This window comes from Corylus avellana, chromosome 9 (assembly GCF_965113065.1).
Source record: "Corylus avellana chromosome 9, dhCorAvel1.hap1.2, whole genome shotgun sequence".
In the NCBI taxonomy this organism is placed as follows: Eukaryota; Viridiplantae; Streptophyta; class Magnoliopsida; order Fagales; family Betulaceae; genus Corylus; species Corylus avellana.
This window is the reverse complement of record NC_142498.1, coordinates 18103879-18124832: the sequence shown is the minus strand read 5'-3', so window position 1 is coordinate 18124832 and position 20954 is coordinate 18103879. Positions and strand designations below refer to the sequence as shown.

Genomic DNA, 20954 nt, shown 5'->3' with positions numbered 1-20954 from the left:
TTATACAGTTTTCACTCTCTCAAGATCTACCATCCATATATTCATAGATATTGCGGTAGCCAGCAAGGAAAATTGTCCATTGTGCCTCTACTTGTTAATGCTAGTTGGCCTAACCCTACTCACAATTGCGCTCTCACGCTTTCACTTTCATGTTCATCGACGTAACTCTTAAAATTATCATCAGATTTAACTAAGAATGCCCGAAAAAAAGTCATTCATTGACATGTTGGAGTGATTAAACAAAAATTAATGGTGGATGATTAGGTCCTTCTCTTCCTCTCATTAATGAGTTTGGAAATTTGAAATGGGGATTTGGGTTGTTGTGGTGGGATATATTAATGAGAGAGAATTAAGAGTTGGGGTTGCAGCTTCATTGGCAGGAGAAAGGGTATTGAAGAACAGAGTAATAATACAACAGCTAGCAATAGTGTACAGTATGGCTTATTTTACGTCACATTTATTATTGTGATGCAAAATTTGTATAGATTCGTAAATAAAAACAGATACTATAAAATAAAAAAACAATTTAGCTTTCACGAGCTCGCTCTGTCGTGATTGGATCGGTACAAAATCCGCTGCTTCTTCACTCTGCCACTCTCTCCCTCTCCCTCTCTCTCTCTAAGCATTCACCACAGTGAAAGAGAGTGAGAGAAAGAGCTAAAGAAAACAACAAGGTTGTTTGTTGTGGCCTAATACCAGTCATGAATTCTTGCTGATTTTCGGGCCTTTTTGCTTTCTCTCCTACTCTCCTTCTCTCTGTTTTTCTCTCCGGCTCTGCCGCCGATAGAGCAAGGTACTGTTTGCTTTTCAACTACTTCCTCTAGCTTTCGCTTGATTTGATATTCAACTGATGTATTGCTGGTTTCTGAGACCCGTTGAATTGATCTAAATGGGGTCTGCTCGTTTAATCTTGGTCTGGTTTAGATTTTAGTAGGAGATATAGTGAACCAAAGTGAATTTCTTTAACGGAAATGGAGTTGCCTTTTTGCGACTTCGGGGTTACGGAACTCACTGATGGTGATTTTCTTGGTTTGTTATATAAAAATGTACCTGCTTTACTTTCCCTTCGTTTTTTTTGTCAATCTGAATTACACTTTTTTCCTTTTTTGGGTTCATACTTACATTATTGTTGGGAGAGTTTCTTCTTGGTGATTCGGTTTGTGGATCTAGTATTGTAAATTGGGGGCGTATCCAATGATAAAATTTCCTTATATTCCATGTTTTAGCTCGCTTGAACGAAACACTCTTTTGGGTTTGCTTGTTTCTTAAGATTTGACTTGTTTGAGTGAATAACGTTTCTGGGCATCTGTGTTCATAGGCTTTCACTAGTTTTTCAGTGGAGGGTTTCTCTGTTTCTTTTTATTAACCCTATTTAGAGTGGAAGACTTTCGTGGATTAGTCAGTTTGTTTGTAAAAGGAGTTATTTTATTTTATTTTATTTTTTTTCTTTTGGAATTTCATGTGGCGGGGTTTCCAGGTCAAAGGATGTCCAGGCCTCTGCATAGAGGTGTATCTGGGGTACGGATCTCTGGGAGCAGCCATGATTTGTGGGACTCTCAAATGAAAGATAAACCAGAAAAGGAAGAGTTGGATAGAAGAGGTTCTGATCAAAGTTATTTAGCCTTGAGGTTTCCTTTTCGGCTGCTTCTCCCAGATAATTCTACTCCCAAATGTGGTATTACCGATAATGGTTTTGCATCCGATTCCTTCGTGGTCGGAACTCCGAGAAGTCGGCACAAATTAGCAATGCTGCTTTTAAAGTTCAGTTTGGTATTGATTGTAATTCTTGCTCTCACTGGATCTTTTTGGTGGACGATTTCTATTTCAACGTCCTCGAGAGGCCACATATTCCATGGCTATAGGCGACTCCAAGAGCAACTTGTTTCAGACTTGTGGGATATTGGAGAGCTTTCTCTTGGTTCCTCAAAGCTGAAAGAGTTGGAATTCTGTCCTCAGGAGTTTGAAAATTATGTTCCTTGCTTCAATGCTTCAAAGAATATTGCTTTGGGTTACTCTGATGGAAATGAATATGACCGGTTCTGTGGGCATGAGCCGAGGCAAAACTGTTTGGTTCTTCCACCTGTAAATTACAAGATTCCTCTCAGGTGGCCTACTGGAAGAGATGTCATCTGGTTTGCAAATGTTAAAATTACCGCACAGGAGGTAATGTCCTCCGGAAGCTTGACCAAGAGGTGAGTCTCTTATTAACCAACTCTCTTATATGAGCTTAACATTCCCCTTGATCTTTCTTTAATTTCTCCATTCCTTGTGGTTGCAGGATGATGATGTTGGAGGAAGAACAGATCTCCTTCCGTTCAGCCTCTCTCATGTTTGATGGCATTGAGGACTATTCACATCAGATTGCAGAAATGATTGGGCTGAGAAATGAATCTAACTTCATTCACGCTGGGGTAGGTAATTATTTACTTTTTGTTTGGAACCACATGTTAAACATGGTTTTTGTTTTATTGTTTTGGTTGTCTTTCTCCATTGTCCATCAGTCATATTCCTTTGTACTTTAGTTCTTCAGCCTGGCGGTTGGCTTACTTATTGGCATGTGCCTAATTATTATAAACTGGTAGGTTCCATGTCAAAATACCACCCTGGCTGTAGGGTATCCTGTTGAAAAAAAAAAAAAAAACATATAAAAAACTAAAGGAAGAAAAAATCTCTCTTACTATCGAATAGAGCAGCAATGTATCGAATGGCACCTTTCCCTGAAAGTGCAACCTTGGATGCATGAACTTTGAAATGTTTCAGGCATATAAATTATTGAGCAAATTCCCGCAAGACTGGTAATTCTACAGCAATTTCATGACTCTAATGACTACTTTTATCAGTTTGCTTTTGTGTTATGGAACATTTAATCCTGGTTGGTGTCTACTGCTTGATTTGTCAAACATGGCAGATCATCTTATGGTTACTTTGTCATTATTTTGACACAAAGATTAAAACCATAAGAGTAACGTAAGGATTTTTATCCAATCTATGTATTAAAGCCTTATATTTGTATATCGTGATGTGTATATGTGTATCCTTCTAATGTGTGATTATGGTACTACTCAACTTGAACAAATTTTTAAAGACTTAGCTTGGAAATTGCCTTCCCTTGTTTGAAATGATGACTGAATGTGATGATCTCCTAAACTTTGCAGGTTAGGACCATCCTGGATATAGGATGTGGTTATGGTAGCTTTGGGGCACATCTCTTTTCCAATCAGCTTTTAACTATGTGCATTGCAAACTATGAGGCTCTGGGCAGTCAAGTTCAACTGACTCTTGAAAGGGGTCTTCCTGCTATGATTGGTTCTTTTACTTCAAAACAGTTACCATATCCATCTCTCTCTTTTGACATGTTGCATTGTGCACGATGTGGCATTGATTGGGACCAAAAAGGTATCAATACTTGAAACTTGAAAGTTAAATGTTAAAGTGATACTAAATTTTAGGATATAATTGGATAAAAATTCATGAAGGACATAATTGAATATACATGCAATTGTTCATCCACAAAGGCAAACATGCTTCTTCCTCTTTCTTTTATTCCTTTTCTTCTTTTCCTGTATATTTTAGTTTGTTTCCAATAGGGTACCACATCACTGGTGTCCAAGTTACTAGAAAGTATTAAAACAAAAGTTTTTATATTGTTACCCAATTTGAACAAGATACGTAAATATCCGCTTTCATATTCTTTCCTAGAAGTATTAGGAAATGATTAGTGGATCTTATGTTTGTACATCCTTAAACTGATGAACATACCAAAGTATATAATAAAGCTTAGAGTTGCTAAATCATTAAGACTATTTGCTTCGACGTAAATGAAAAAAAAAAAAAAAAAAAAAAAGTTTTTGAGAAAAATGATGTCTTCATTGTTTGGCTGGAACTATGCAAATTTTTGGGAAATTATTTTCTATTGTTGGCTTGCAATGAAAATCAATATTTTTTAAAGCATTTTATAATCATATAAATAACATTTTCCATCAATTTACTAAGAGTGAAGCAATCTGAGCATTATCAGAATGCTCATTCCATAATCTGCAAATCTGACTGTTATCAGGCCCATGTTGTGGGACTTGCATAAAGACTGAGTTTGAACCAAGGACTCGGAGGGGTATCCAGATCAACAATTTAACTTGCAATCTGATTTTTAAGAGATCTGCTTTGTTGATTTCTAGAGGTGGAGGAGTTTGCTTGTTGAGGTTGAGGTGTTGGTGGATGGAGGTTTACACATCTGGGAGGTGGTGTTGATTGTATAAAGGAGGCAGAATTGGAGGTGGAATATTGAGAGAGAGGAGAGAAATTCAAAAAAAGAGTGAAAGAATATCTTAGTGAGAGTGTCCATACAATTTACAGAGAAATTAACGGCATATATATATATATAGAGAGAGAGAGAGAGAGAGATTCTTGCAATTGACTCAATGATTTTGTGGAGTGCTGATTGGTGTGTTTGTTGCTGTTGTGAGAAAAATCTGTGAGAAAGAGAGAAGAGAAGAAAAAGAAGAGGATAAGTCGTCTTGCGAGTTTTGTAGCCAAAAGCATATTTTGAATGGCTGGTTGACTCATTTGCTACTATTTGCTATCTGAATTTTGATTTAATATACTTTTAAGAAAACCTTGATCAACTTGATTTTCCTTTTCGATAGTTCATTTCTGAATGCAATTGGTACAGTGGCTCATGATATCCTTATTTACTTGGAAGAATATCTAGAATATACAATGTGAAGTTAACAAAAATTTAATTCCTTTCAAATGTATGTTGCGAGGAGGTGGAATTGCAGAGAAGAATACATAGCCTACTTATTTTAGTAATCTGATCCTAAATTATGATAACTGGTTTATATGTTAATTGGCTCATTAAAGAAATTATTCTGGTCTACTTAAAAATAAAAACCAGCTAATTATCACCAAAGAGCTCAATAAACTGGAGGCTAGATGTCTTTAATGGCCTGAAATTTATTATCCTGACTTTTTAAAGTTCCTTATTGGAGTTGCATTATTTTAACAGCATTTATTCTGCTACTATCATCTGGGGTATCTTGTTTAAATATTACTTTCGAAAACTAGTCCTTTTGATATGCCAAATAATAGTTTGAATTTATCTTAGAATGTTTAACTCGTATTATAGCTCTTTATGTTCACCTCTGTAACTGTATAGTCATGTCATTTGGTACAGATGGTATTTACTTGATTGAAGTTGATAGAGTTTTAAAGCCCGGTGGATACTTCGTCTGGACATCACCACTTACCAATGTTCAAGGAAGATACCGTACCAAAGAGAATCAGAAAATTGGGAATTTTGTTCGTGGTTTTGCAGAAAATCTCTGCTGGGAGATGCTGTCACAACAAGATGAAACTATAGTATGGAAAAAGACTAGTAAAAGGAATTGTTACAGTTTGCGGTAAGGATACCGACATAAGATACCCTGAACCACTGACACCCCCTCCTCCCCCCTCCCCCAGCCACCCCACACACAACACAGACACACACAGAGATCTCGATGTAGGTCTAGATAGATATGGGTGTTGTTGTCCATAAGTAATAATCTTGATACATGGTATGATCCACTTATATTTGTAGGAAGTCTAGCTCTGGCCCTTCTATATGCAGCAAAAGCCACGATATTGAATCTCCATATTATCGATCACTCCAATCCTGCATAGGGGGAACCCAGAACCGCCGATGGATTCCTATTGAAGAGGGGAAAACATGGCCATCAAGGGCTACCCTGAACAAGAGTGAACTCGCATACTATGGTAATTCTTTTGTTCTTGCTCACACAGCTTGGAGCAACATGCAAATCAAATAAAATTAAAACAGAGGATGAAAATATTTGTCCATAATATCCTGTCCTTTATATGTTAATATTTAAATGTTTTATCAGGTTTGCACCCTGAAGAATTTGCTGATGATACTGACATCTGGAAAGCAGCAGTCCGTAATTATTGGTCTCTTCTGTCACCGATAATATTCTCCGATCATCCAAAGAGACCTGGCGATGAGGATCCTTCACCACCTTATAACATGCTTAGAAATGTGCTAGACATGAATGCTAATTTTGGTGGTTTCAATTCTGCATTATTGGAAGCTGGGAAGTCTGTGTGGGTCATGAATGTGGTTCCTACAAACAGACCCAACTACCTTCCCTTGATCATGGACAGGGGCTTTGTTGGTGTATTGCATGATTGGTAATGCCACCTTCTTCTTATCATTTTTCTTTCAGTGTATCCCATACATGTTGGTGTTCTTACATGGAATCTCAGCCAAATATCATGTTGTTGCTCCAGGGCTTCATATATATGCAAGGATAGTGTATCAGCTTAATTAGTTTGGTTGGTAACTCTGAATCTTTGATGTCACAACTGTGTCATATACTGATCCAAGTTGCACGTTTTCTTTCTCTCTAGAGACAAAACATTCATGAGGAAGTGCATCAACCTAACCCTTTCAGATATCTCTCAATTAACTGCCTTGTTCAGGAGTTTTAAATTGGGCAATTTATTTGGTGGGTCATCTAAAAACAGAATGCAGAAAACACTAACTTGGTAAAGGGGCTTGAGCTTCTAATCCTGTTATTGTACTTGGCTTGTGTTACAGGTCTAATGATGGAACTGTTGATTGGAAAATTAGCATTTAATTTAATTTGTCAGTGGTTACCTTCCAATTTTATAATTTGGATATGTTACAGGTGAGAACTAGAGGCTGCTTAGTAACAGAAACAAAGTTTGGATTTATATTTTAGCGTCCAAATATTTTGGAGCTCTGGAGTTAGTTGGGAATATTGGTGAAGAAGTTTCTGAAAATAATAGAATAACCTTGAAAAGAAGTAATGCATGCTAAGGGATATGCCACTATATCAGTATTATATAATACAGTTCAAGGAACCCATGAAAAACTTAGCATTTGTTGTGGAATGATACTTTTGAGTAACATAGATTTATACAGAATAAATTAGGTGTAATTTGCTTCCTGAAAATTCGGCCTCTGTATTGTATATCTCTCATTATTGAAAATAATATAGGTTTGCTTATACTTTTGTCCTGTATTTATGATATATGTTACTTCCCTTTCAGGTGTGAATCTTTTCCAACATATCCTAGGACTTATGACTTGGTACATGCAGCAGGACTTCTATCTCTTGAAATTGGTCAGCAGCACAGGTGCACCTCACTTGATCTGTTCACTGAGATTGATCGATTACTTCGACCAGAGGTACCAAATTATATAGTTCTTTCTTTATGTTGCATATATAGTGTTACCTTGCACTGATCACCTTATTCATGAAATAAATTTTTAATGGCAAAGGTGTAGCAGAATAATCAATTAGACATGCTTGAAGCAGTTGATTTATATGAAATTATGTGAGAAATTGCACGCCATAAACATTTTTTCATTGAGGAGTTTCCCCTAAATCAACAACTATACCATTTTTCTGTAGCTAAATTTATGTAATTTGCATTTTGATGTCGTATTGTAGAATGAATAAATAATTTTCATGCTTATATGTGATTTTTTTAAGAACTTAAGACTAATTGCTAGAAGTTCATAGAAAATGAGAATTATTAAAATTGAAGCTTTTTCAAGGATCATGAAAGGTGGTATTGTTTATGTCTATTTTTTTTTTTAAAAAAAAAGAATGATGTGATGCTATGAACTTGTGTATGGCATATGTTAGAATGTGGGAATAGTGGCCTTGAATGGCCTTCTATTGTCTTTTTCATTCCTTTTACTGGGTGTAACAAGCTGTTAGTATAACAGAACTTTGTAATTTTCATTTGTCTTATTCAACAAAATATTGACATTTTTGTAATTCCTTCTACATTTTGATCAAGTGCGGCTGCTAAATCAATTGCCTATGGGGGTTTTATATTGAATCATCCACAAAGCCTTTTTTTAACCACTCCTTGAATGTCAAAACTTTCAGCTATGTTCTATAGACATAGAGGAAATAGGAAGAGAAGGGGGGATGGGAAGGATAGAGGGGGGGAGGGTAGGTGATAATCTTTCCTTCGGATTGGTAGTAATAATGGAGAATCGAAAGGAAAGAAAATGTAAAGATATAAGTTTACCCTTTATACCTTGGTTTGAATGGTTTAATTTGATCATGAAAAGGTAATACCCCAAATTATTGCTAACACCCCTTATCTCTCTCAGTTTGTCCAAGCTTTTAATTTGATTGGTTTTAGTGAGCCTAGAGGGATTTGCATCCATCTTTTCCTTCACCCAATTCTATCCTCCCAATAATCCCCACTACCATACGATTGTTCTATTAATCATTTTTTTCTTTTGCTGGATCTCTGATAGACATGTCATGAACTCATGATGCACAACTTGCATGCCTTTTTCATCATTTGATTGTTCAAGTTGCGTTCCTTTTGTTGCAAGTGTTTAAAACCTTAAATTCTTCTTCTATGAAATACATATCAAAATCATTTGACCGTTGCCATATGTGTACCTGAGCTTCCGTTATTTAGATTCATAGAGTTAGCTCATAGTACATCTTCTGCAAATCTCTGTGTTGGTTATTTATTATAAGAATGATAGACAGGATTAATGCAGTACATTTATACTAACATGAAAGTGACGTCGTGCTGGCTGCGTGTTGCAGTAAACACTTGTTCTTGTTAGTTGTATTCACTTTATGAGCACAAACATTACAATTCTTCATATTCTATTGACCAATATCTATGTGTTTCTAATCAGTCATTGTGAGTTTTATGATTCTTAAATACTCAGAATCATGTATAAAAGGCATAGCAGGGAAAAATATCATATTATCAGAAATCGCACATCTAGATGGGTTGTATTGAAAATGAGTGTTGTTAGTTTATTATTTTGAGTACCCACTAGAACCCAATATGCTTGTAATGGTTCCTGTGCTGGACGGCTTTGCGTTCGCTCTATCATGTTAAATATGCTGACGCCAACGGTTGCTGCAGGGTTGGGTGATAATCCGTGACACAGCCTCCCTCATTGAATCAGCAAGAGCTCTAACAGCAAGGCTAAAGTGGGATGCACGGGTTGTAGAGATGGAAAGTAATAGTGATGAGAGACTTCTTATCTGCCAGAAACCTTTGTTTAAGAGACAAGCAAATTAATTATGAGTTTCCAGAGGGAGCCGAAGAAATTACATCATAGTATCCATATTCATTTTCTGGATGTTAATTAAGCATCAAAAAGCTCCACCATCAAAAGGGAGACACTGAGAATTTTTGAACAGAAGAAACCAGAAACAGAGAGATAAAAAGAAAAGAATGTTAGTGGAACCAACCACCAAAGCTATGTAGCCGTAAGGCCTACATAGGGCTGATGTAATTACATAGGATGAGATTTGATTTAAATTTCCATGTGATGTCACATTATAACAATACAACCACATGATTAAGATTGTCAAGATAATTACAGAATAATCCGCTGCTGTTTGCTCTAGTATATAAAAGTGCTTGGCAGTGCATTCTTGTGAAGATATTGTTTCTTTCTGTTTGTGTCTTTTTCTTGTGTTCATCGTAGAACAAATAACTTTCTTGATCATTTTCTTCGCTTGAAGTTTCGCGCAAGTTCCTTCCTCTGAGGTTTAGCATTGAAGCTTACAAAGAATTATTGGGCCGCATGCTCTGAATGGCAAAGATAAGGCAAAAGTTGACATAGAAATGCAAATGGAACCTTGTTCGAAAACCAGTGGTGGAATGGAAGGCAGAAGAATTATCCGTTGGCATTGATGTGTTAATTTCAACCCAAAAGCCTAATAATCATCCACTCCAAAAATGTGGGGATCCACATAGAGAAGCCTCTCATTGCTTATATATTGTTAGTAGATAAACCGTTTGGGAGTTTTTACCGAGAATAAATTAATATGCATTTTTTAAAAACTAAAATTAATATACATATTTGATCACTACTCTTATTTCAAAAGCACTTTTAAGAGTCCAAAAAGCTTAAAAATAGTCAAAACGCACTTTTAACAAAAGCTTAAAAATGAAACTTTTGCTTAAAAGCCTTTTTTTTAACTTAAAAACTCGATTTCTCAAACGCAATCCTAAACAAGCTCTAACTACTATTTTTCCTTAGAGTAATGCTACTGTTCCTTATAACATTACTATTTTCTTTATAATTTCTCAATATGAGACTCAACATTCGTAAATGCGCTCACAACATATATTGAGTGAACAACACCAAGGGGCTCATGTTCTTGTACGTCTAGCTACGAATAAGGTCATGGATAGTGTGTGGTTATATGAACCACATGAATGTATTCGAGTGATTTTAACGGCAGAACAAGTTGCTCTGATTCTGTCGATTTAATTCTATTGAGAATGCAGTGATTTATTCAAAAAAAAAAAAAAAAAAGAAAAGAAAACAGTAAGGGATCTTAGATTCATCTTTTGGTGTTGATGTGAGTCATTGTGGTGCTTTAAATAAAATCTACAATAACTTCTTTTTTTTTTTATCTATTTATAAAGATAGGTGAAACGACCAACTGTAACTATTTTACTTGAATGTAATCATGGTAGCATTTGCTCGCTATGAGTCGCAAATAAAGACCTCAACAGCAAGGCCTAGACGGCCTACCCATAGCAAACTATCTGATGCAACCATGAAATGTGATACATAAATGGACTCTGATCAAACGTGAATTCCATCTATAATTCCTAACAAGGATTTTTTTTTAATTTATTTTTATATAAGTATTCCTTGCACGGATCGATTCACCAACAAAAAGATATGAATAAAGTGTAGTGTCTCCAATGAAATACGTTTTAAATATCATTTTACCCATGAATGTTGTCAATAACCGACCTTAGCTCAGTTGGTAGAGCGGAGGACTGTAGTGGGTCAAAACACCCGTCAGGGAAATCCTTAGGTCGCTGGTTCGAATCCGGCAGGTCGGATTTTTTGTTTTTTTTTTGTTTTTCAACCTTTACCCCGTCCAGAAATCATCAAGGCGCTGAGCACCTAAATCACCATTTATCATCACTTTCGCTGTATATATAACTATATAAGCGTAACCAGTAGTTAACTCAAAAACTTCCATGGCTTGGCGCTTCCTCCTGACCAAAACCCTAAAGCTACTCTTAAACCCTAACCCCAACCCCTCTAAGCCCTTCCTCACCTCCCCATTCTCTACCTCCTTTCTGGTCACCAAAACCCCCAAAAAGTTCAAGAAGAAACACACGAAGAAAGAGAGCCCACGCACCAAACTGGTCAACTCGGAGCCCAATCGCATCCCTCACTTTGAGCACATCGTCGAGCGCGATGCCTTCTTGCGGTTCGTCACCAAGTCCAAGGACTTCCTCTCCAAGCAGCCCGAACATGTCCTCCGCCTCGACGACGCCGGCAAGCTCCACCGCGAGCTCGGCTTCCCGCGCGGCCGCAAGGTCGCCCGCTCCATCGAGCGCTACCCCTTGCTCTTCCAGGCCTACCGCCACACCGACGGCAAAATGTGGTTCGGCTTCACGGAGCTAATGGAGGACCTGCTCGACGAGGAGCGAGCCGTCGCCGACTCCATGGAGGCCGATAGGGTCACCACGGTGCGCAAGTTGTTGATGATGTCCGCGAATAAGCGCATTCCCTTGAGCAAGATTTACCATTGCAGGTCCGTGTTTGGGATTCCCGAGGATTTTCGGGACCGCGTCGAGAAGTACCCGAATTACTTTCGGATCGTGGTTGAAGGAGATGGGAAGAGAGTGCTCGAATTGGTGAATTGGGATCCGTTGCTGGCGGTGAGTGCGTTGGAGAGGGAATTCGTGGTGGATGAGGACAGGGCTAAGAGGGCTTTTAAGTTTCCAATGAAGCATGGGAAGGATCTGGATTTGGACGAGGACGATACCAGGAAGCTCAACTTGTTGAACACACTTCCGTTGGTGTCGCCGTACTCCGACGGGTCGAGATTGGATGTTTGGACATTGGAGGCGGAGAAGTATAGGGTTGGGGTTTTGCACGAGCTCTTGAACTTGACATTGGAGAAGAGGGCTTCTATACATCACATTGTGGAGTTCAAGGAGGAGTTCAGTTTGACTAAGCATACTTACCAGATGCTTTTGAAGCAGCCTAGGACATTTTATTTGGCGGGGACGGAGATGAACTGGGTTGTTTTCTTGAAAGGTGCATATGATGAGAATGGGGTTTTGAAACACAAGGATCCGCAGGTGGTTTTCAACGAGAAGCTGTATAAATTCGCTCAAATGCGGGAAATGGAGAAGAAATGATTTAGAGATGGACTATTTGGATTTCTTTTGATGGATCGGTAATAGGGTTTGAGGAGGTTGTCAGAGATTCATTGTTAGGTGCTTTTAGTGGTGGAGTAGCACTCCTGAACACAAGATTAAAGCAGTTTACATTGTAGATATATAAGGTATTATCTTTTGATCCCTGACATCTCTGTCTAGTGTTTTTTGTATCAATGTTCAGCATAATTTATGCCATTTTCTTAATTATGCTCACTAATGGAATGCTAACTTTTAACTGTTAACATTTTATGAGTTGGGGAATCACATTATGTATCATTCTCTACTAATATCCAAAATGGTACTAGTAATTTTCTGTGTCTTCTGCTAGAACCTGTACAGATCAAGTCTTGTTTTAGGCACCAGTTGTGGCATTTTATGTAAACTAGGATGAACCTATGGTTCTAAGGCCATAGACTATTATGTGGTTGAAAATATGCCCCAAAGCACTGGTTGAGTTCTGTTGATTGACATTAAACACGAGCAAATGAAAAGTTCTACTAGGAAGTAGGACCACAGATTGAGGATTCACCGTACATGCTTATGATTTGCGAACTAACTACATGCACATGCCTAAGTAGGACCCTTATGGTCCATATGTTCTACTCAAAGCCTTTCATCATTGTACTGAATTTTTTATTTATAGCCCTACGTCCTCCAACGTCCTCTGAATGTAAACTTTAAAATTATTTAACCTTTTGCACCGGTCTTTAAAGCAAAGTCTTGTGGTCTGCAGCAGTCGGTGCATTGTAGTAGCATTTTTTGGTACTCTGGTGGTTTTATACATATAGAAGGTTGGAAAATATTTTAACAAGGAGAATATAATGAGATCAAAGGGATCAAGACGGTTTGAAAACCTTGACTAGATTGGTTACACCAGGGGAGGAGAGATGTGGGTAATACTTTCAGTTGTGAGATTGGAGCTGACCCACTTGGTGAGTCTCTCAATGAGGTGATACTTGGTGGACTGGTCTATTGCTCTTTCCTTGTGCCCATTTCATCTACTCTGGAATGTTTTGTCATCAATTCGTCGTTTCACATGCAATTCGTGCCTTTTTGGAAATATCTTAGCTGGAGGTAGCTAGCATGTAATTTGATAATACAGACAGATACAATCTCCACAAAAAGCTACAAATAGGCAGGCACATTATCTAAGAAATAATTAGTTGCTTTGAGTTCCCAACAAATAATTAGCTGCCTTGAACTCCCCCAACAAAGTTTTACAAGTTAATAACATGGATGCTAATGCAAGTGCAAGTTGGTAACACCACAACATATCCAAATATTGATATAACATGAGATGTTTTGTCCAAATATGATGCTCATACTAGAGCAAACAAAAACTTCAGAAAACAAAAATTTCGCCTGCAAACTGTCTTTCAAGATAGGAATGGAGAAAAAGAAACACCACTTCAGAAAATCGAAATATAGATTAGATTCTGGAAGAACGGGGAAACACCTAATGGGATGAAGAAGCATGTGCAGATGGTGCTATCTTTAGGGATAAGTGCTAATGAGTTCGGCTCTTTGATCTGTTCTTGCTTTTTTGTGCAACACTTGCACTGCTCTTATGCCCAGTGGCAGTAACTGATCTGCCCTGGCTCACTACTCTCTTTCCTGCTCTTCTAGAAGAGCTCCAACTGCTGTTCCCAAGCGCAGCTTTGGCAACACTATCTGTCAGCACCTCTCTTGCCCTCTGAGGTTTAATTGGCTGCTTGTTCAGGTACACTAGCTTTGGAAGGAGGTCGCAAACTGCTTTGCGCAGCTGCTCATCACTGATGTTGCTCTGGATTGAATTCCCTAACAGATTGAGAGCCTGCAGAGTGTTGTAGTTGGCTACAAGCTGGCCCAGTGCTCTTGTTGTAGTTATCTTGTTGAAGCTCAGGTCCAGGACTGTTAACTTCAGTAGCCTATGTAGCCCCTCCACATCGCTAATCTTGTTGCCAGCAAGGTAGAGCTCCTTGATTAATGTACAGTTCGACAACCCTGATTATTACAATTGAGAGTGAAAATTTAGAATATCGTTCTAAAAATTACATACAAGGTCATATAAACAGGCAAAATTAGGATAAGTACCATGTCCAATTCTAGAGATGCGGTTGTAACTGAGATCAAGAACCCGTAATCGGGTTAGCTCTCTGAGTCCATCAATGGTGCTAATCTTGTTTCTCGACAAATTGAGCGTGTGAAGGCCCTTTGGGAGAGATCCTGGAGTAATTTGGACTGCAATTTGAGAAAGAACAAAAATCAATCAGCTCAAGTATGACTTTGGATATCTATAACCTCTGAAACTATTTCCTTTTCTGCCGGAGCATTACCTATGTAGTTATTTGACAAGTTGACAGATCGAAGACTGGGGAAGCTTGAAATGGTGGGGATAACTTTTAAGCCAATACCAGAGATATGAGCCACAGTCGAGGATGAATTCAGAGACTGGATGATACTATTGGCATGCAAAATCTCCTCTGAAAGCTTGATATCATGCCGCCGGGTCAAGTGGGTAGTGCTTCTTGCTGGGGATCTATCAGTCTCGGGAGAAGCTGGGAAGAGAATGCCTTCATAATTTTCATTGTTATCAGTTTCTGGAAGTGGATATTGGGTTTCGAGATCCTTCACCCACTTATCCACTCTTGCAAAGGGGGATGATTCTGAAGAGAAAGCAACCCATTGGTTCTGCTGCCACAAACCGGAAACTCCATTCTGAAAAGCATACCAGCTTTTGTATCCATCGTTGTTGTCATTGTGGCCTTTGTTCAAGGATTCTCCAGTGAAAGATCCAGGTGATGCCATCTTGCTCGATTCCCTAGCTCGGTTTGGTTCTAGCGTATCTGAGGAGTATCCACCTTGCGGGTTCAGAGCAGCATGAGCAGGAAGCGAGTGTGATTTCAGGGTCCGCGCATTGTGCAAGTTTCTATGGCTCCATAGGAACAATTTCCACCACAATCTTCTACTGCTGGAGGGGAGAACTTGGCTTGAAGAATGCTTCTTCAACATCACTCTGTCTGCACTGAAGTGGGTCAGTATAGACCTGGGGCTGCCAGGATCAACATTCTCCCTCACCTTTTCAGATAACTCCTGCAATTCTTCAAAAGACTGTGACTTGGAAGGAGGCAACTGATGATCAGTTGTCTTCCAAAGCATGTTCCTCGTTTCCACATTGGAACAGGAGCGCTTAAGCTTTGGGGAAGTCCAGAACTCGGCCTTCTCAATCCCAGGATCACTAACATGTCCGCTTTGAATCATATTGACACCCCTTTCACTATTCTTCTCATCAGCTTTATCATCAAAATGTTCTTTCTCCTGAGTATCAAATATTGCATCGGAGAAATCCATGTTTTTGTTTATAAAATAAAAATCTTTATCACCAGAAATAGTTTCATGAGCTGTGGGATCCAAGTCAGTGAAGTCCCTCTTGATCGGGGGGGAGTTATCTTCGTGCTCATCTTCCCCTTCATAAGCTATCTCTGCTGCTTCAACCCCAACAGGACTCTCATGGCTCATAACCTTGACGCTGCATTGAGAGGTGCTGTGGACAGTATAAGGTACCTCAACACTGAAAGTCGTCAATTTCAACTCTTCAGCCAAAGACGATTTCACAGGATGTTCAATCTTGACTTGCAGGGTTTTCAAGTTCTTGAATTCAGATTCCTCATTCCCCTAAAGAAAACAAAGGAAACATGGTGAAGTTAGAAAATCACACGATATATGAATCCCCCACCCAAAAAAAAAAGAAAAACTTAATTCAAAAACTCAACTGATTTTCACCTTATCTTTCTTCTTCCTTCCAACTCGTAAAGTGAAACAATTGAATTTTGCCATTTCAGCAGATGGACTTGCACAAATTCCAAAGGAAAACGGAAGTAATATGCACTTTTTCTTCTTGTCTTTCTCTGATCTTCTTCGTCTTCCTCTTCTTCTTCTTTTATGCTATTGCTGCTCACATCTCTGGTGGCAAATTATTTAACTACGGCAGGATCACATTGGAATTTTTTTTTTTTTTCTTCTTTTTGAATTAAGGGTTAGCCATAATCAATGGGAAGTTGTGAAACCAGTGACAGAACCCAAATCAAGCACGAACGGAGATTAGAAAAGAAAGGACCAGCACTAGCTCTGGATTGGGAAGATATCTCTAGCGTGTCGGCCAGAGTTGTATGCGCAGCAGCTTCTCTCTAGAAGCTTCACCAAACAGAGTTTCTTCAAAAACCTTCCTGCTTACATATAAGAAAATTTCAGAATGGCAGAACCCTAATATCAAACATCGAGGTTGCAAATTCACATAAAATCAAAAGATCATCATTATTGAGAGAATTCCAAAACACCAACACCCATGCAATACGATTGATTATACGAGTAGCCGAATCCTTTGGTTTGGAACTTTTAACATAAAACCCAAGAGATGTTGGTCTTGCAAGGATCAAATATCAGGGAAACAGGTAAAAAAAAAAGATCTTGGCTGTATGGTTTGAAATTAGTCGCACCTTTTGAAGCTGAACTCCGCCAGATTGCCCACCGAAACGATTTCCCTTTCTACAGCAGTATGAGTCTCAGGTGACACACAACAAAAATTTGTTGAGATCACGGAGAAGCAGACGACCACCACGACGTGAAAGAGAGAGAGATAGAGAGAGAGAGAGATCTGGTGGTGGTTGTTATGTCTTATTCTTTTGACGTTTTTATTATGTTTGAGGAGTTGGATTTTCTGTAGGAGTATTATATATAGAAACGTACACGAAGCAGTGATACTGATACACATACACGCATGTAACGCGGTGCCCTAACTGTGACATTATTCTACAATATAATAAACAAATAATTGTTTTATTTAATTATTATTATTAGCATATAGTAAACAATTATTCTGTCCGTCATTCAGTAACAGTTACAGTTACCTTGTATATCAATCTTGTCCAAGATATCCTACTGTAGAGCTACAGCACGAATCAAGCTTAAACTAAACTGTAAAAATCTGGACACAGATCCTTTCGCTGCAAGGGCCTGCCGCCTGCCCCAATTGGAAAATGATTGATTGATTTATTTACCCACTACTTTATTCATTTTAAGCTTTTGTCCTCATACGGACGGAGATTATTTTCCATGTTTCTGAATGGATAGATATCTTTCTACATCACCTTTTCTTTTTATCCTTTTTTTATTATTATTACTATTATTATCTTCCTTCTTAATCGTTCCTTTTCCGAAGTTCTGGAACATAAACGAGCCGCCATGGTTTTTTTCTTCTTCTTTTTTTTTTTTTTTCCTAGTTCTTTCTGGGCTTGACTTTCCCAAATAGTGATGAATCTTTTAAAAAAGAACTACTCATAATTCAATGGATAAAAATTCTATTATGTTTATTTTGCATTCTCTCAACATATTCGGTTGACATGGCATTTGGAGAGAATACAAAATTGTATTTTTCTTATTTTTGGTGAGAAACTAAATAACCCGACTCGCTTAATGTCAGCACCAGAGTGGCACCTAGGCAGGCTAGGCAGGCATATAATATAATAGGAAGTCACTTTGGTCATTGTCTAATAATGTCTAAGGCCTTCCAATAAAAGAGAGGAAAAAATAAAGCTTTAAGAAGAAGAAGATTCTACATATTAGCTAAATAAAAATCGTTAGTGTATTTTGTATCTCTTCATGTAAAAGTTTCAACACTTTGTAGCTTATAAATTGTCATTAAAATTAGGAGTAATTTCACTGAATTACCATACGATTTGATAAGCCCCAAAACTTCAAAACCTCTCAACTTTTAATTGCAGTTAATTTGAAACCCTCCATCAGATTAAGCCGTTAACTTTTAACGAAAATACCTAAAACGACCAAAATATCTATGATTTTCGTTTATATTTATTTATTTTTAATCTGGAATTAAGGGTAAATTTAAAATTTTATAAAAATAAAAAAAATAAAAATAAAAAAAAGTCAGGAGTATAAACGTCATTGTCTCACTTTTAACGTTTAAAATCTGACGAAGGGGTTCAAATTGATTGCAATTAAAAGTTCAAGAGTTCAAATTGAAAGGTATTAAAGTTTGAGAGAGCTTGTCAAATCATGTGGTAATTTAAGAATTTAAAGTGGAGTTACTCCTTAAAATTAAATAAAACACTTTGTAGTGTTACGTGAGATAGTATGTTAGATTTGTAGAGGAAACATATTACATATACCTTTAGAAAATCACAAAGTATGAAAATAATTTTTCGCATAGCTTTTATTATTCCATAACACTTAAATAAAAAAGATTACGACATGTTGAATGGAGATAATTAAACTCCGTATTGGACATAAAGTCTACAACAACATACCAAACAAAAACTTAATTAATAAAATGAGAAGAATAATTTTTTTAAAAAAATAAATAAATTATAATACAAACGCGTAAAGAAAGAATAATTCTAGGTGGTCTACTTGTGTCATACTAAGAATGATGTGGCTATTAAAATTACAATTTGATCAAAATTTAAAAATGATCAATTACAAGCCTAATGATGATTTTAATAACCACATCATTCTTAGTAGGATGCAAGTAAGCCACCTAGAATTACTCCGTAAAAAAATATTATGTAATTAATTTTTAAACATAAGAATATGCCTGTCTTATTATTTATCCAGCCAATTCTAGTGGCACCCATGGTAAAATACTAGCTAAAATGAGCATATAACATCACTATTTGTCGTGTTCATTTTTCGCATGCATACGATCGAGACTAATGCGTGTCACGTCATCCGTGAAATAATCGCAAAGTTGTCACCTTTTGATCATCTCATTCTCACTCACTGAATTCTTACGTGTTCAACTTCTTTTCTTTTACATTGTCCCCTTCCAAGGCTCCAACCTATTACCTACACCTCCGGAATATAATTAATTATGCACTTAAATAATTTAAGTTATCTCTAAAAGATATTTCTGTATCAAATGAGTCAAATACTTTAGATATTTTATTAAAATATAAGATAAATTATACAGTTAATTGATTTCATGGTGCCTATCTTTGGAATGGCATCGGCTCTAGCTACAATTTGGTTGACACCATTTTATATTCATTCAACAAGCATGGCCTTAGAAGGAGTTTCATTAATCATAATTCTGGCTAACAACAACAACAGAAATTTTTTCGCATTGGACATTTGCTTCAATCATTGGAGATAATTGTAAGTTGGAGTGCTACGAAAATCTCCAAACATACAAATTTTAGAACACATCAGCTTGCTAAGTGGGACGTCCGCTTCTAATTGTATTTTTGTAAGCATTTTCAACTACTTCCCGATTCTCTCTACTATTCGTACTAATATTAAGAAATTAAGACCCTCCCTTATAAAGAGAGACACCCTTTTGAGTTGAAATTTTCTTCTCTTAATAAAGAGATCAAGAAGCTTTCAATTCTATAATCCTAAAAAAGGGAGAGACATATACTAGTGATCTAATTAGGTAGATGCACCATCAAGGGTTGTGGTTCAATGACCTAAGTCTAAGGAAATTTTCAAAGTGGTTAGGGCATATTTCGAATCTTCGCAATGAAAAATCTTCACATATGCCTAATTAGTATTAGCCGCCTTAGTAGGACCAGATTAGGCTATAACTCAATCGAACTTGAGAAAGCGCTACCACCATCGTCTAAGCCCCTCTTGTGCGGCTTATAATGAGTAAGTGCTACTATAGTCACGCCTAATTAGAATAACTACAATTAGTTTCTTCGGGCCTACCGAGGAGACCGAAGTGCCAATATAATATTAATGCATGATAATTTCCTTCCAAACCGAGGAGACCGAGGTGCCAATATAATATTAATGCATGATAATTTCCTTCTTGGAAACCAATAAAATGGGTGTCTATAGATAAGGAAAATAATTCCATATGCGCAAGAAGGATAAGGTAAAAAAGTTCCCAAATCCCAAAAAAAGTAGTATGTGGTGTGAAATGACTAGAACGCACTTGTAAATTATGTTTTTATTTTTAAGTCCAATGGGCTTTGAAGTAACTGCACCCCGATGAATGTACACTCAATTAATGTATCCATATGTAAAGATTTGCAACCATTAATAATTTGTAGTGGTCCACCAAAAATAGACATATTTATTATGTACAAGATGGAATGTAGACAGAACGCACATGGACGGCAAACCTCAGCGACATATTATAGTCTATAGTCTATAGATATTAAGAGTAGCCACGTACCTACTTTTTTGGCCACGTAGTTGTAGGTTGGTAAATTATATTATATAGATTATTTTTGGATTTTTGTCACTTTGGTGATCAAAGATATTTATTTTTTAAGGAAAAATCATTTCAGTCTCATTAATTGATGAAAAATCACGAGCATAAAGCTCTTACATTACAGAGAAAAAGCTCTGAAAAAGTCATAACCGAAGTTATAAGATTACAAGTTATAGATGCATACATAACAATTTGATATTCAAGACCTATCTATGATATCGAAATCCGTTAACCTATGACTAATCTTTAGTTGTAACAAGAGGTCTGCTCCAGACAAACTCAATCCGATACATAGGTAGCAACATCCTCCTACTAAAACTCATCATCCTTGATTCGCAAGTCAAGAAATTATTCACATCTTTAACCCAACAGGCCAGGACCACAAAATACAGGAAAAAATAAAAAATACAAAAGCCCACAAAACACCATCGGAGGAAGACTGCCGGATGATTCTGGCCAGAGCGCGAAAAAACCACGCGCAGGCGCGTGCGAGTTACAATTCGTTGCTTATGAAGAA

The 20954-nt window shown here is 37.3% G+C and overlaps 3 protein-coding genes and 1 non-coding gene across 5 annotated transcripts; 3 read left to right on the top strand and 1 right to left on the bottom strand.

Annotated features, from left to right (window-relative positions):
* The first annotated feature begins 551 nt into the window (after positions 1-551).
* On the top strand, positions 552-9462 carry TSD2 (S-adenosyl-L-methionine-dependent methyltransferases superfamily protein). Its single transcript, XM_059603837.2, has 9 exons — positions 552-793; positions 1478-2192; positions 2279-2411; positions 3156-3396; positions 5174-5399; positions 5579-5754; positions 5883-6186; positions 7072-7210; positions 8938-9462. The coding sequence occupies exons 2-9, from the start codon at positions 1486-1488 to the stop codon at positions 9094-9096; spliced, it is 2085 nt and encodes a 694-aa protein (XP_059459820.2). The 5' UTR covers positions 552-793; positions 1478-1485; the 3' UTR covers positions 9097-9462.
* A 1328-nt stretch (positions 9463-10790) lies between these two features.
* TRNAY-GUA (transfer RNA tyrosine (anticodon GUA)) lies at positions 10791-10887 on the top strand. Its single transcript has 2 exons — positions 10791-10827; positions 10852-10887. It is a non-coding gene; the product is annotated as a tRNA-Tyr (tRNA).
* Positions 10888-10997: 110 nt separating this feature from the next.
* Positions 10998-12502, top strand: LOC132189220 (Ubiquitin carboxyl-terminal hydrolase family protein). The gene has a single exon (XM_059603840.2). The coding sequence runs from the start codon at positions 11029-11031 to the stop codon at positions 12202-12204; it is 1176 nt and encodes a 391-aa protein (XP_059459823.2). The 5' UTR covers positions 10998-11028; the 3' UTR covers positions 12205-12502.
* Positions 12503-13484: 982 nt separating this feature from the next.
* On the bottom strand, positions 13485-16897 carry LOC132189219 (Outer arm dynein light chain 1 protein). Of its 2 annotated transcripts, none has more exons than XM_059603838.2 (5): positions 16701-16897; positions 15988-16430; positions 14541-15879; positions 14299-14445; positions 13485-14208 (listed from the first exon to the last, which is right to left on the bottom strand). In XM_059603838.2, the coding sequence occupies exons 2-5, from the start codon at positions 16039-16041 to the stop codon at positions 13733-13735; spliced, it is 2016 nt and encodes a 671-aa protein (XP_059459821.2). In that variant the 5' UTR covers positions 16042-16430; positions 16701-16897; the 3' UTR covers positions 13485-13732. The 2 variants fall into 2 exon arrangements, with proteins under 2 accessions (XP_059459821.2, XP_059459822.2); XM_059603839.2 differs by having other exon boundaries at positions 15978-16430; positions 16701-16895.
* Positions 16898-20954: the final 4057 nt, after the last annotated feature.